We start from the raw sequence: 16,440 nt of genomic DNA, 5'->3' as shown, positions 1-16,440 counted from the left end.
TAGCCGTAATTACTCCTTGTGTTAACAGATTAATCAAATTAAATTAGAGACTAACCATGTTTAGTTCCATTTCCACTGCTTTTCGTTTTCAATTATTGCACAAACCTAAACAATGGTCGATTCAATCACCATTTCACACTCCGATCACCCCATGTCGCCGGCGTCGTTAGCTCCGCCGCAATAGCACCGCCGTCTCTTCCTCCGATTCCGATCATTTCCTTCAACAATCCATGGAATCATCCGGCGGTGGCGACCGGTTTTCGAATCCAAACGCGAACGCATCATCGTTCACCTTCACCACCGCACCTTCCGGTTCGGGTCTCTCCAAGCCCCGATTCGTCAAGGTCCGCAAGCACAACAATGCCGCATTCGTCCACGGATCCAACAACAACAAGCCTCTCGCACCTTCCACCTTCGACAAGGGAACAATCATCGCTGATCGGTTAAGGAATCTCAACATCGGAAACGAGGGTTTCAGCGGCGGCGAGTTTGGTTCTTCCCGCGTTGACGACGGCAGCTTAGAGAAGCTTCTTCCGGAACAGATGAGCAGGTTGAAGGTTGCAACGGATGATGGAGGACGAGGTTTCAATTTTCACGTTGAGTCGGAGCTCGGGAACGAGTTGGAGAAGAAGCTGAGCATTAGAGAAGCTGAGAAGATTGGAGGAGGTAGCAATGCGGTTGCTGAGAACGCTGCAAATGCAGTTATCAACCAAATGAAGAATTTTAATGTGAATGTGAATGAGATGAAGAGTGAAGTTGATGAGGTGACATTGGGAATGAACAAGTTTAACCTGAAGAATGAGGGTAATGCAAGTGGAGGTGGTGGTGGTGGTGATGAAGTTGCTTCAGAGAATCTCAAAGAAGGCATTGGAATGTCGAAAACTGCCGCGTCTGCATCAGCATCATTCTCTGGTGGTGGAGGTTTTCAACCTGATGGGGTGGCCAAGAGCGACGGATTTGTCTTCACGGGAAAATCGGATACTTCTTCAGGGTCATCTTTTGTTGAGTTTAAGATACCTGCACCGAAATTCGGCAAAGAAGGAAAACTAAAGGAAAAAAGTAGTAGTAGATTGAATAAAAATAGAGTAAAACTGAAGCATGGTACCTCAGCCTCAGCTCAACCATGGCATGGACAGGGTATTGCTTTTAAGGGGAGTGTTTCACAAGAAGACTCGCAAGGTTCTTTAGAGGGTTCTCCGATGGAGGTGTCTCCGTATCAGGAAAAACTGGCTGAAAATCGAATGTCAAGGGAAAATTCTGTGGCATCCAATGAGTCGTGTAGTGTTGATAACAACTCTACTGCTAATGATTCATTTATTGCTGATAACAACTCTATGGCTGCTAATGATACATTACCAAGTCCAACAACTTCTAATGATCCCATTGACGAAGATCTAATTGAGGCAACAGAGCACATGAACATAAATGGTAGTGACGTTGCACGCGCAGCAACAAAGAAGGAAAGTTCGGAGTATCATGCTAGTGAAAATATTTGTGTTGGAGACTCAAAAGATGAGTCTATTTCTGGGGTTGAAACGGAAAGCTTCAAGTCTGCTAATGATGAAGTGGATATAACTAGTGATACGGCGGGTACATCAGCTGAAACTGATGCCCATGATAGTTATAGAACATTGCATCTCGGTGGTGCTTTTAGTTCAAGAAATGCATGTGGTTCTGCCTTCACATTTGGTGCTTCTTATTCAGCTGAACCTCAAGTGGCTAGCCCAAAACGCCTTAATAAAAAGAAAAATTGGGTAAATGTTGGTCATGATTCTCACATCTACGCACCAAATGTAAAGGTTCCTTATTCATCATCATCTGTGGCGTTTTCTGGAACACCTTTTATCTCATCGGGGCAAGGTCTAAAAGCCAAAGTATCTTCTCCTCGACCAAAAACAAGGGATTCTGATGTGAGTGAGGAGCAGGGAACAAAGGAGGCTTATGCTTCTGTTTCAGCTGCAACTGTTGTTGCTGAGGAAGCCTGTGAAAAGTGGCGGCTTCGGTGAGTATATATTTTGAATTTTGATAATTCTATTACTCCATTTGCAGTCACTTACTTATTATGTACTCAGTGTCTCAGCCTTTGTTATTGTTGATAAGGAGGCTTGGCTTTTAACAATTACTTCTGATCTGTCTAACTAAATAGAGTACAAGTACATATGTTTATATAAACAAACTTAAATAGAATTTGCATATTAAAATGTCTTTAAGATAGTTCCTTTGATTTTGGCACAATACCCTATCAACGCTGCAACCATTACTCACAATACCGAATATGCTCTATATCAGAGGGAACCAAGCCTACAAGAACGGGGATTTGTCTATGGCTGAGAATTATTACAAACAAGGACTTGCTTGTGTATCGAAAAAAGAAGCATCCCGGAGCAGTCTCAGGGCTTTGCTGCTATGTTACAGCAACCTTGCTGCCACACGCATGTCTCTTGGCAGGATGAGGGATGCGCTAGAAGATTGTATGATGGCTGCTGAAATAGATCCAAATTTCCTCAGGGTGCAACTTAGAGCTGCAAAGTAAGTTCTATTTTTTGCTTCTAATCTTCTCCCACTCAGTAGTTAAGTTGTATGAATTTTAAGTTTCATATAGGATGAAAGAAACCTTAGAATATAACAGAGCAAAGTTAGGGTTTTCTTGGCTAGAAAATAGGTGTATAATTGTTGTTGGGGGGTATCAGGATAGATGATTGTATTGTATCCCTCCTGTAAGTCATTTTGTTTTCATTCTTGTTTAAGTTGTTGCCTTGCTCTGGGAGAAATGGAAGGTGCATCGCATTATTTCAAAATGTGCTTGCAATCAGGAGCTGATGTTTGTGTAGATCGAAAAATCGCTGTGGAAGCCTCCGATGGCTTACAAAAGGCACAGGTTTGATTATTTATAATTATTTTTAGTATATAACTTGATATATTATGGAGGCTTTATTTTTTAGCTTTTCCTTTTGAAAAAAGGATTTTAATTAGCCACAGGATGCATATGCGATGAATTAATATTGCAAACCTCTTGCATTGAATTGATTTTGCATTGTATTATATTACCCTTGACGGGAAAAATTTCACAAGGTTTAAAGTGCATTTTGTCATTTTTTATTATTTATTTAAACATTAGGTTTTGGGGCTTACTGAAGAATTATTTTGCGGGTACTTTAAGATTTTCTATTATTATTTCTGAGAACATCTGGTATATGTTTTCAGAAATATTTACTATAATGATTTAGGTGTTAAAATTATTTTGTCAAAGTGGAGACACAAAGATATAGGTTGGTAATCTAAAGAAAGGGGGGAGGTCTACTGCTTCCTGGGTTTGTTTATTTTGCATTCCTTCTTCACTGGTTTACAAGATTCCATGGTTTTTATATTTTTGTTAACTTGGTGTAGTGTAAAAGTCAATCCCCCACTTCCTGTCCTAAACTGATTTGTGTTTTTGATGGATGACAGAAAGTATCAGATTTCATCAATCATTCTGCTGAGCTTTTACAAAGAAGAACATCCTCTGATGCAGAGAAAGCATTAGAACATATTAATGAGGCGTTGATGATGAGTAAATACTCCGAAAATTTGCTTGAAATGAAAGCAAAGGCTCTTTTAATGGTCCGTGCCTCATTCTTATAATATGCCTGAATTTCACTGAAGATTAGATTATGTCAAAAGTCAGTATGAGTCTTTGTTGGATAACTTTTGCTTCAATTATCAGCTGTGTAGATATGAGGAGGTGATTCAGCTGTGTCACGAGACACTTGATTCTGCTGAGAAGAATGCTTGTCCACCGGATGCTGGTTTACAAGTCACAGATCTGAATAAGTCACAACTTTCAAAAGGCTTCTACTTCAGAATATGGCGGTGCTCAATGATGCTTAAATCCTACTTTCACCTAGGAAAACTTGAAGAAGGTCTTTCTTTGCTGGAACAACAAGAGGAAAAGGTGTCTACCATAAGCAAGTAATTAGTACTAACTTCTTGTCCATTCACCCCCCTCTGCACACTCCCCCAGGGTAAACGTAAAAAAGGCAAAGAAAAAAGTAAAATATTTGACAGCGATAATGATCTTTTTATCATCAGCTTTGGTACTATCCCTGCAGGAGTGGAAGCAAGGTTTTGGATTCACTCATACCGTTAGCTGCCACTGTACGTGAGCTCTTGCATCACAAGGTGGGCTTATATGTTATGTTTCATGATATCTTGAGTAAATTATAGTAACTGAATTTACAGTGAATTTAATAAAGAAAAACTCAGAAAACACTGCTCTGATTACAAGGTTCACAGAAAATTATAGAAACTGGAAAAGAAAGAAACATATCCGAGAACAAAGCTTCTCTGCCCTGTGACGCAGCCACCTCAGTACTACCCAAATGATTTCCCACCACCTTTCTCACTATCCTCTCTTTCCCTCATATATTCACATTCTTCTCACTGATTCCAGCACATCCCCTGCTCCCCTACTCGACTGACACTGTCCAGTTTGTTAGAATTTGACCTAGCAGACTCTTCCCCTGTATCTCCCACATCATTTTCCAACCTACCCTTCTTCCTCTTCCCCCTTCTACTGTAGATCTTCATTGGAAGACCATGACGAGGCTCATCAGCGAACCATTTTGTTTCTAATATGCAGCTTAGCAGCCAATAGTTTGAGTTTTCAACTGACTTTTATGATGAACTTTTGGATGAGACGCTTTAGCTTTAACATTGTAAATCTTTTCATTTGCTATCGAGTTATTTCTACTGGCCGTGCTTGCTATTGCTCTAATTGACAGTCTTTTTGAATTTGTTGGAAGTTGAGAGGGGAAGAGAAAATGCTCCGTAATATGGAATTTGATTCACCAAGGCACCTATCTTATTATTACAAATTTTTAAATTTATATTTTAATTAAAAGTACACTTTTATCTTTGAAACACACAGATACACTCCCTCTGTGTGTATTTATATTAACATACTGGGAATTAATACTAGTACAACTTGTGCAATTATACATGATGATACGATTATATGCTCTTGTTTTCTGTAACTTGGTAAGTTATTTTTCCGTTGTGCTTATGCTTTTCTTTAATACTACTTCTCTGCCATCAAAAGACACAAGAAAACAAATTTTATACCATTGATTTTGTATTCTAAGAGGTATTTGTCAGTTTAATTCATTTGCTATTTTTCTGTAACATGAAAATTACTTTTGATTAGGCTTGATGCATATCCATTCAAATGTAGACTGCAGGGAATGAAGCATTTCAGGCTGGCAGGCATGCAGAAGCTGTTGAACACTATACATCTGCTTTATCTTGTAATGTGGAATCCCGTCCATTCGCAGCTGTCTGTTATTGCAATCGTGCCGCAGCATATAAAGTATTAGGTCAAATAACCGAGGCCATTGCAGATTGCAGTCTGGCTATAGCTCTTGATGGAAATTATTTGAAGGTTTCTCTCTTCAACTGGAACTTTTTTTTTATTATATTTGAATCAGATGGGGTTAAGCGTATGTATGATAAAGATCCCTTAGGTAAAATTGTAGCACATGAGGAATACAGGGGAAAAGAATGGGTGAGCTAGTGAAGAGATCTGGTAAAGAGCCAGTCAACTTGAACAATTTTTTTGTGATCGAGAAACATTTGGGGTATCCCAGGGTTGTTAATAGCGCGCTATAGCGGCGCAATAGCGTAGCACCTTGGGGGTTCACCACTATTCACCGCTATTGTCCACTATAGCGCCGCAATAGCGCTCAAAATAGTGTTTTTTGGGCTTGCTGCTACACTACGCTATCCGCCATTAACAACCCTGGGGTATCCTTGTTAGCATCATTATATTTATAGAAACTCTAACTGAAAATAAATCTTAGGGCTGATAATAGATCTAATGCTACCCATATAAACTTGAATAAGAGATAAAGCAAAAGGCAAAAAAAAAAATAGACATAAGAATGTTATGATGGATGAGCAGTCACACACGAGAAGATAGTATTAGACATAAACATCATTTGAAAGAAAGTTGGAGTAGCACCTATCTAAGAAAAAATTGCAGTGTTTCATGTTAGGTGGTATAGGAGAAGACCTATAGAAGCACTAGTGAAGAGGGTATCCTGAATAGAGGATAGCACATTAGTTATGACCGATGATACTTATAGGTCAAACCATTAAGCATTACGAAGAAATTGGAATCAAATGTTCAATCGTTAGACATGATTCATGATAGGACATTAACGCATTGTTTTATCCATGATCCCACCCGGTGAGAAAAGGCTTTGATTGTTGTTCTTTTTTGGTTTATTGAAAAAATTGCCTGCTAGGATGATTTGATCTTGATATGTGTAAAAGGTTTTATTTTATTGGGTTTAGGTTTGTTTTAGTGCAAAAGCTTCTTTATAATTCTTCATGACAAATTATTGTGCAAGTCAAATATAGAAACTATAAATAATCTGTAGCCTAGTTTGATGAGCATTATCCATATTCAATTGGTGGATGATCCCGATACATGTATCTTCTTGCAAACTTTCTGCTTTTAGAAATTTAAAATTCTTTTTTTCTTCCTTCACATTTAATCTGTATAAATTTTTGCATTTTCAATTTTATTTATTTTTACATGTTATCTAAAGAGATTTTTTTTTTTTTTTAAATCTAGGATTTCAATTTGACGTATCTTATTTGATTATATGAAAAAATTGTTATCATACTCTTGCAGGCACTTTCTAGACGTGCAAGTCTGTATGAGATGATCAGATATTACGACCAAGCAGCCAATGATCTTAGAAGACTTGTCTCTCTTCTCAATAAAGGGATGGAGGATAATGCCAGTCAGCTTGGAATATCTGATAGATCAAGTAGTTATACTAATGATTTGAAACAATATCGTATTCGGCTTTCTGAAATAGAGGAGGAAGCTAGAAAGGAGATCCCGCTTGATATGTACCTTATTTTGTAAGCTCTTTACGAATTATTATCACTTTATCTTATCATCTTATGATCAACTTATCATTTTGACTTTGGAAAACACGATTGTCATGTAACTTTTTTATTAAACAAGAACCACCAAAAGATTTGATAAAAGTTTTAACTAAAAGTAATTTATACTATAAATTTTAGTTACCTAGGTTCTTTTTTAGGATACTGGTTCCTGGTTCCTTGATGAGTTGACCAACATTTATTGATTGCTTACTCTAAAATATACATGGACTCCTAGAATAATTACAAATTTGTATAACTTATCATGGTACTGGTACCCTCTAAAAAACATGGAAACATGGTGGACTCGGCTCATATTTATGTTGATGCTAAGCCATTTTGTCATTGTCATCAGTTCATGTGCAAGTTGTGTTTCTTTCAAGTATGGCTGAGAAAGCATAATGCTAAAAGCTACCTGTTTCTAATCTAGGGAAAATGAATGCTTAGCATTAACACACTTTATTATTGGATGCAATTTATGTGGGTTACACCAGATAAGGAGTGGGACCCACATGATTTAATAGATACACATGAATAACACCCAATAAATATGTTGAAAAAGTGTGTTAGAAAGGGTATTGCTAGCAAATATTTTCAGGGAAATATTATCATTTATTAAGGCTATCAGCTGATTGACATTTTGATGACAGGGGAGTTGAACCATCTGTTTCAGCATCTGAAATAAAAAAGGCCTATCGGAAAGCTGCACTAAGACATCATCCGGACAAGGTTGTTTGCTTGACCGCCTGGTGTGATACTCATGTTAATCACTCTTTTAATTTCTTATTTTATTCTGTAGGCTGGCCAGTCTTTGACTAGAAGTGACAGTGGAGATGATCGGATATGGAAGGTTATTACTGAAGAAGTACATAGAGATGCTGATAGGGTTTTCAAAATAATTGGGGAGGCATATGCTGTCCTGTCTGACCCTTCCAAGGTATTTTGTGTTTTTTCAACTAACAAGGTTGGTTTTATTTAGAGCCTAGTGGTGTCAATTGATCAATATTCTTAAGGACAAAACCTATATCAATTTTGTAATGACACGTATATAATTTAAAAAATTCGCCAATAAATTCTTAATGAATGTCATTTATTTTTAGAGATCAAATCCTCGTGTCATTGCTTGAATGGAAAACTTGATGGAACTCATGGAAGTGATATAAGGAACTTGATCTAAGTTTTCTCCTATTCTTAATTCCATGAGTCCAGAGTGCATGAGGATTTGTAGTTGTTGACATAATGTTGTTGCTGAAAAGTTTATCTTTAAATTAAGGCATGAAACAGCTGCCAGTGACCTTTTATTGGTAGATACCTAGCACATGGGAATTAGAAAAGCTGATTACCTATGCTGAAAATCAATTTTTTTTCAGTGATGCAAATTTTGATGTGTTTCCTTGGTCACTTAATACCAAAATGCTTACTTCACATGGTCTTGGATAAAATTTGGAAAAGGAAGTTCGATATCTTTTCATATTGTGAATGGTGTTCTATAGACAAGAGCTGTGAAATCCTCATACGAATGTGTACTGAGAACAGCAATAGACAATAAAATTTTAGGACATATCTAGAAATTTAATTAGAAAGAATTCTTTTCTTTTCCATTTATAAAAGAATCAGCTGGTAAAGTAGGGCTTTAGTGCTTATAATTTTTTTAGTCCTTGGCCATTGCCTTGTCTGTATGTATGTGAACTTTTCCCTTGACAGATGACAAAACCAACTTTGTTTCAGGATCGATGAAGGCTTTTTAAGTTTTTTTAAGCTTTATACGTACTATGCTGGGTATTAATTTGGTCAGTATTCTCTTAATGCAGAGGGCACGATATGATGCTGAAGAGGAAATGAGGAATTCCCAAAAGAGACGCCATGGGGCTAGAAATAATGCGGATACCCAATTTGATCAAAGCAGTAGGAGACAGTGGAGAGAGGTTTATAGATCATACGGTAATTCATATTATCGAGGTTCTGAACCTGGTCGATCAAGCAGGTAGTAAGGAAATCTGGGTGGAATGCTTATCCGGTTAGGATCTGGACTGCAGTTTGGCTCATTGAGTGTGGCCTAGTTAGGTTGTGCCTTTTAATTTATCTGCTGCATCTTCTTTGCTTGCCAAATTCATGCATTATGGTAAGTTTGGCGCTGAATTTATTCAGCTGCATGCGGCTTCAATATTTGGATCAGCTTTACTATCCTCTAAATTAATTCTGAAATTCAAAAGCCACTCACAGAATTTTCTCCACAGAATTGATTCTGGCTTTAGAACCAGAAAGTTTCCAAACATGTACTTGGTTATAATTCTGCAATGGAGATGACATAGCAGATGGAGAAGCTAAGCTGGTCAATGCGCTGGCTTGTTTTGGGAGCTAGAAATTTTCTTTTGGCAAGATTAAGACAAACATAGTTTCATTCTATGAGCATCGTTTTATGCCGGTCGCCATGAAATTTGGGCAAGGAGTTGGTGTTTTGGCTTGGCTGATAGGTATGGCTGATAGGTATCCAAGCACATGAAATTGAGCTTGAAATTTTTGCATTATGGTTGAGTGAGGTCTGATTTTTTTAGGTGTAAATTTTATAGACACTTACCAGATATTGAGATGTACAGAAATTAAATTGTCATACCATGTTGAAAATTGTAATTACCAAAACAGCATATGAAGTTGGGATATGTGGGAAGGAGTACATTCTCCCCAGTGATACTGGAGTAAATGAATTCTCTGTTCCACTTGTGGTAAAACTAATCCAACCTTTCTCCTCGGGGAAAAAATGGACAAAGGTTAGCACTCACGATAATTTAAAAACTCTAATGTCGCGTTATGTAAACTTAGTTGGTCATGTTAATACGATGATGATCTGTTAAATACTTCGAGAGGCTAGTTTGCGCTAGTCTAAAGAACCTATCAACATAATTGTTTCATTGCTTGAGCTCACTGTTTTAATAATTCTCAGTCATTCCTAAAATATACAACATATTGACACGTTCAGTTGTTTTTGTAAAGAAAATAAGGAAACTTTGGAAATAAAATAGGCATTAACAAGATCCTCCTCACGATACATGTAAAGAGAGATACACAAAATTTCAACTTGAGGAAACTTGAGAGTCTCTACTTGAGAAGATCTTGATCCGTAGATGTTGGGTACTAGAATTGATTCCGAGGAAAAATGACCTGATCTAAACATGTTATAAAATTCTGTAGGAATTCTGTAGGAAAAAAATGCTATGAATATGCATAGCTAATGTCCTTTGCGCTGCTTGACGTCTCATAGACTAATCCCATACAAGTATAGAAGGGAATGATCTCTCAAGAGCTATATACATTTAAAGCCTTGCACTACAATAGGAAGTATTTCACTTTCGCTGGGTATGGGAAGACTTATAAATAAATTCCTAATCCAAGCTCCTTTGCATTTGTTTCAACCATCCATGGTGGCCTGTGTATTTTTCAAAAAGATTAAAAGTAAACATCATAATTAAAAATTTCCAAAGTGCCAACAATACAAATATTATCACAACGTTAGAAAGTTAACCTGTTCATTACAAAGTTAAACGCTCCCTGGCTAGCACGCTCAAGAAGAACTCCTCTTGCTTCGATTGAAAGTCCTTGAGGCTGCATTCAGAGTTCAATGAAATAGTTATGGAACAAAGGAAAAACTTGTTTGCCGAAAATGTTTAAACTTACACCTTTAAAATGTATGAAGAAAAGGATTGGAAATTCTACACACCTCTTCAGGAAACCAAACCCCAGGCTGCGTGTTTCCTTCAAGAATTGCAAGTGCGAATGCTGCTGTAGCAATTCCTACAGATCTAAAAAAACGTGAAAGCTGTCAGAAAAAATAAAGAACACATGCATTCCGGACTCCTGCAAATAACTATCTGGCATGTAAAATTTCTAGCAAAAGAGCAAGTGTATGTTTACATGATAGCATGAGCACTTGACAAAGTTGAATTTGGATAATCTTTATTTTACAAAATTGATAAAACTATCTCACCATGACTGACCCAACATTGGGTTTCTTACCAGTGTGGCTGTCAGTTTCTCATCTCCTATGATAGTCAATGGAATGTAATTGTTCAGATCCTAAGATGTCTCAAAGGATTACCTGGTAAGGGATTTGTTTATAAGGACAGGGGTCATACTAATAGCATTGGATACACATATGTAGATTGGGTAGGTAATGCTAGTGAATAGCAAGTCTATTGTAGGTTGTGTGCTTTTTGGAGGAAACTTGATTTTGTGGAAGAGCAAGAAGCATACTTTGCTGCAAGGTCAGTTGTGCTATGACTATAATACTTGTGAACTTCTTTTCTAGCTAAAATATTTGCTTCAGGAGTTGAAGTTTTATAAGATAGGTTCTATGGAATTTGTTTGCGGTCATATCTTTTGTCAAAGGACTAAACATAAAGAAATTGATTGCCACTTCATCAGAAAAAAAATATCATCTTAAGCATCATTAAGACTTTTTATGTGAACACTAGGGAACAATAGGAGACATGTTAACTAAATCTTTATGAGGTCCTAGAATAACATACACATGTAACAAGCTGGATACATCTAATAAATATGCGCTAGCTTAAGGGAGAGTGTTGATTATGATTGTAATTGTGGTTCTTTCTTTATGTTCTTAATAGACTTACCATATATGGTTATTAGGCGGGCACCAAAAAATTTCCTTATTAGGCATACTTTCTGTTTTCCAATCCATCAGTGTATGTATCTGTACAATATCGTAAAAAATTACAAAACTAAATATTTTTAAATTCATTATTTACAATAGTCTTTGAAAATGTTAGTATTTTTGGGAAATAATTGTTTACTAACAAAGAGTTCATTACAGTTACAGACTATTTGTTTAAAACTTCAAACTATGATAATTATATAAGAGAGAAAGGTAATTTGAACCTATATTTAATCCAAGCTAGCAAAGCTTGTCACCTTTCATCCCTTTCTTTTCAAGAAGTGTCGGACGAATAACTAATTCAGAAAAAAGAAACAGAAAACTGTATTCTCTTTTATAGTGATATTGATATAATTATAATTATAAATATTAAAATTCTTGCATTATAGAAAAACAAAAATCATGGAAAAAACTTAGTACAAAAGTGTACCAAAAACTTGTGAGAAAAACCCATCGTAAGATATTTTAATTATTCCCTAATATTATTTACATAATGCAAAAAAATAATTGTTTAATAAATTCTACATGCACTAAAAGCTAGGGCTAGTTATATGTAAGGTTAAAATTACACAATTTCACCCAAGAAAAGAAAAAGAAAGGGAGAAGGAAAACTTACACCGATAATCTCCTATGACTGTAAATGCCAATTGTATTGCGTCCGCTTGAACATTCCAAATCAACCTGTTCAGTAGATAAGTTTTTGTGAACATAGATCAGGAGATGACATGATTAGTATTTATATACTTTATTAAACATCATAACAACAACTCAAAGGAATTTCAAAAAAGAAAAAGATGGCTAAAACGATTAATAGGTTAACCCTTTTGTTTCGCCTTACCCTCATTGATACACGTTCTCCAGCAATACCATCAACTGCTCGAACAACAGGATCAAACAACTCAACCATCCGTCCAACTTTATTTCTGTCTCTGAGAAATTCCTGTATTTTTACTCAAAACTCATTCACAGAACAATTGACAACATCTACTTTGACTAGCAAACCTTTATATAAAATTATATATCTTAGCCATGGAATACACATAGAGTATTCAGAAAAATTTCAGCCTCAAGTTATATTTTCAGTCTCGAGTGCAGCGAGAGAATAATTCCATGCATAGTGATAGCAATTGCACTTATCTGCAAACAAGCCAATCCAGGTAATTCAAGAGCATACCGATGGAAGAAGTTTTGTCATAACTTCCATTCCCCAATTCCAGAAAAATGGTGCTGTTCCAAACCGAGCACTAACAGACGGCACTCCTAGAATCTCATGAGCACTTCTAACCTCTGGTAAATTCCTGAAAACCATGTATTAAAGTAGAATCCTAATTTCTGAAGAAAGCAAATATATACGGGTAATTAAACTAATTTGTTGTAGACCATATATCATATCATATATGACTGAAACAATACCAAAATCCTATCGCGGATGCTTGGTACAGTAGCAGAAAACGATCTTCATAGTTGTAGATAGAAAACGACCTTCACAGTTGTAGATTACAACCAATGATATGAAACTGACTCCACGGAGATTTATTATTTTAATTTTGTTTTTGAATCAGGATTCAAGGGGTATTCTGACTTCCAAATCGTTATATATATCACTAACTTACAATAGATAAACATCTCTTTTGCCGATCCCTTTTCCAAAGTCAACATTGAGCATTCCACTATACGGCTTCAGTTTGATCTTTTCTCCTAGTTGAACATTCCAGCACCATCATTTAATCCTACAAACAAAATGGTAATTTAATCTAGATCAAACATAAAAACTTGAATAAACTCTCTAGACAACAACCTTTGTTATATGCAACTACTTCCTCTCCCAACAGTAAGAAGCTTGTAGCTAATATGGTTGGGCCGGCACCTCCAGTTCCAGCTGTGTAGTAGTAGAACCTAGTGAACCATGGCATCTTATAAGTTGCTAAATAAACAGGAGATCCCAGAAAGAAAGAAAAAGGTATTCTGCCCCTGGTTAAACTATTTCTCATGTTCTTTTTTGAGATTTGGTCCTTATTTCTCTGCAAAGCTTATTTCATATCAGGTCTCAACAACTTGTGAGAAACAAATAAAAAGGAAAAGGCTTCTACATTAATAGAAAAGCTTATTTTCTACATTCCATATGTAGATTAATGAAAGTCTATTTGACTAAAATAATTTAACAACACAATGGACCTAAGAATGTGTTGATCTGCGCTATGTTTGGTTTGCAATTATTTTAGCTGTCTAGGCATATTATATCATGGAATTCAATATATGATGATATATCCAACTGGTTTGATATGTCATGACACATCAACCACAAAAAGTTTGCATTCAGAGAAAATGACAATGTTGTTGTTGATAATAATAATAAATAAATAAATAAATAAAAACTATAGAATTAAATGAGAGGAACCATCACCTTAGCCTCTCTGGCTTATCTTGACTTTCACTTTCTGCAGCACGGATTAGCTCTGCTGCCATGACTATGACAAAAATATAGGAAGTATTAGCAGTCAAAATATAGGAGATGCTCAAAAGCAGCCGCAGAAAGGTTTTCACTCGCCATAAATCATGATCTTCCCTAACCTCATACTAATCTACTAGTAATATTACTGTCAAACAGCGTGCAATTTTATCTTGTATTATATATAGCAAAGTAGTAGACTCTTGAATGAATAACCAAAATCCTAACATAAGCTATCAAACTACATGCAGTTGATATTTCTTCATTGCTATTTACTCAGAAACTGCATGCAAATCAACAGCTAATATCATTTTGACATTGTAACTTGTTGACAATCAAGTGCTATCCAGGTCAGTTTAACAAATTTAGTGAACAAATACCATTGCTCACGCCAGGGTATATTCCTCCGGTTGTTATAGCTGGAACATTTGCAGCTAACGCTTGATCCATAAAGGATTTTGCACGCGACGCATAGGTTGTGTCATCACAAACATCAAGATATGCAGTCTGCAACCAAAACAAATATAATCAAGCATATTCTGTACAGAGATTTTGAAACGATGAATTGTTGATTGATTGAAGATATGAAACCTACCTTTGTATTTATGGCAGCTTCAAGCACGGTACACCTTTCTGCCTGTTGGAAAGGACCAGCGGCATGAACTACAAGATCCACATCTGCAGAAGCAAGCTAACAAACACTGTATCATCATCAACAACATCGATAATCGATCTTCAATTTCATGAACAGAAGACGCAAATGCAGTTCGGTATCGCAATCCTTTTACCTTTCAATGCGGTTTCCAGTGAATTGGCGTCGTTGATGTCGACACGAGCGAAACCAGAATTGCCGCCGAGTTTCGCAACCAGAGCCTCGCCTTTCTCTCTGTCAAACGATCGCAGTTTTCCGATTAGAAATGTATGTTAGAAGCACACGCGAGTATGGATGCGATGCACTGACCTGTTTCGACCGGCGACGAGGATTTGAAGGCTAGGGCAGAGGTTGGAGAGCGCTGTGGCGGTGGAACCTCCGACGCGGCCAGTTCCGCCGAGGACCAGGACTCTTGAGTTGCGGATCTTCTCCGGTAGGTCTGGGAGTTTGGTGGCGGTGGCGGTTGCGGTGATCTTGAAGTTCAAATTCAGAGGCAGTGAAATTGGCGCCATTGAATTCAGTTCACTCTGCTCCGCGCTTTCTACACTTTGTGTTATCAGTTTACTTATCCATTCCTTTGCTCACGCTGCTTTGGTGTTACAATAGAAGCCACTTCAAGTCTTCACTTCAATACTTGGCAAAACCCATGCCACATCCACGTATATATACACCTCGCATTTTAAAATAAATTTTTGTATTTTTTTAATATGTAAAGTATGTACTAGAGGTGTGACGACTCAGGAGTAAGTAACACAACAAAATACTTTTAATTTTATTTTTTCAAGAAGCAAAAAAAGAATATTGGACTTAAGGTATCTGCCAACTACGGAGAGGAAAAAGAAAAACCTTTGTAGAAACATTCCAAACCGTCAATGAAGATGAAGAAGAGACACTAAACTTAGCCAAAAAATCTGCAATAGCATTACTCTTACGAAGTGAATGATCTAAATCACATTGAAGAGACTTCTTAATATTTTATTAATAATAGATGCATAATGGTGGAACTCATGATGAACTCTCTTGATAAGGAAAAAAAACAAATATGAAAAAAGTTCAATTCGCCTAAAATTATGTTGCCAACAAACATTCAACCCATGAACTATTAATAATTGAGCATGCAAGCTATCAGTAACACTAATGTGACTAGCATAACCAAGAACTCAAACGTTATTCTCACATCGCACCGCGCCACCAAAACCTAACAACTCCAGATTGCCCAAAGAGTTGATAAAACCCGCATGAGGTGGCTGCCAACAAACCAAACGCTCCACCTGAACTAGAATAGGAGAAAGAAACACATTCACAATCACAGTCCACAACACTTGTGCTTCATTAAAGATACAATGCGGAATCAAACGCACAAAAAAAGAAAAAAACTGACGTTGATGCTTCTAAATTGCCCACACAGTAGCCAACACAACTAACAGGGCCAAAACTTTTTACTTCCTCCGTTCCATAAAGTTTGTTGTTTTAGACCTTCTTTCAATATTCCAAAATGTTTGTTGTTTTAGAAAGCCAATGTATTTTTTGCTAATTTTTTCCACATATACCCTCATTTAATACATTTTCTCTCACTTATCACCTTTCATATTAACCAACCACAACTCTTTCTCTGTTAATTACATTCTTCTCTATCTAAGAATAATTTAATAGTTGCACAACATACTAGTAAAATTAGATGGGGGCAATTTAGTCAAACTATACTATCAATAATTGTTTTCTTACTCTTTGTGCCAC

General features: G+C 36.6%; 2 protein-coding genes across 5 annotated transcripts; one reads left to right on the top strand and one right to left on the bottom strand.

Moving 5' to 3' along the window:
- Positions 1-21: 21 nt before the first annotated feature.
- Positions 22-9,768, top strand: LOC130747748 (uncharacterized). Of its 3 annotated transcripts, XR_009022469.1 has the most exons (12): positions 22-2,002; positions 2,290-2,529; positions 2,749-2,878; positions 3,448-3,600; positions 3,704-3,931; positions 4,069-4,158; positions 5,210-5,416; positions 6,674-6,909; positions 7,584-7,662; positions 7,733-7,870; positions 8,745-9,055; positions 9,171-9,768. XR_009022469.1 is itself a non-coding variant. In XM_057600768.1 (11 exons), the coding sequence occupies exons 1-11, from the start codon at positions 231-233 to the stop codon at positions 8,919-8,921; spliced, it is 3,450 nt and encodes a 1,149-aa protein (XP_057456751.1). In that variant the 5' UTR covers positions 22-230; the 3' UTR covers positions 8,922-9,768. The 3 variants fall into 3 exon arrangements, 2 of the variants coding, with proteins under 2 accessions (XP_057456751.1, XP_057456752.1); XM_057600768.1 differs by having other exon boundaries at positions 8,745-9,768; XM_057600769.1 differs by having other exon boundaries at positions 24-2,002; positions 3,704-3,948; positions 4,089-4,158; positions 8,745-9,767.
- A 142-nt stretch (positions 9,769-9,910) lies between these two features.
- Positions 9,911-15,339, bottom strand: LOC130747749 (uncharacterized). 2 transcript variants are annotated; one of them, XM_057600770.1, is made up of 13 exons: positions 15,013-15,339; positions 14,840-14,937; positions 14,647-14,729; positions 14,432-14,558; positions 14,007-14,070; positions 13,401-13,498; positions 13,216-13,300; positions 12,777-12,900; positions 12,441-12,542; positions 12,219-12,283; positions 10,649-10,730; positions 10,454-10,533; positions 9,911-10,357 (listed from the first exon to the last, which is right to left on the bottom strand). In XM_057600770.1, exons 1-13 carry the CDS (start codon positions 15,213-15,215, stop codon positions 10,300-10,302), a joined length of 1,269 nt encoding a protein of 422 aa, XP_057456753.1. In that variant the 5' UTR covers positions 15,216-15,339; the 3' UTR covers positions 9,911-10,299. The 2 variants fall into 2 exon arrangements, 1 of the variants encoding a protein (XP_057456753.1); XR_009022470.1 differs by lacking the exon at positions 9,911-10,357 and adding an exon at positions 11,562-11,641 and having other exon boundaries at positions 10,476-10,533; positions 15,013-15,325.
- Positions 15,340-16,440: the final 1,101 nt, after the last annotated feature.

This window comes from Lotus japonicus, chromosome 3 (genome assembly GCF_012489685.1).
Source record: "Lotus japonicus ecotype B-129 chromosome 3, LjGifu_v1.2".
NCBI lineage: Eukaryota > Viridiplantae > Streptophyta > Magnoliopsida > Fabales > Fabaceae > Lotus > Lotus japonicus.
This window is presented reverse-complemented; position numbering and strand designations above follow the sequence as displayed.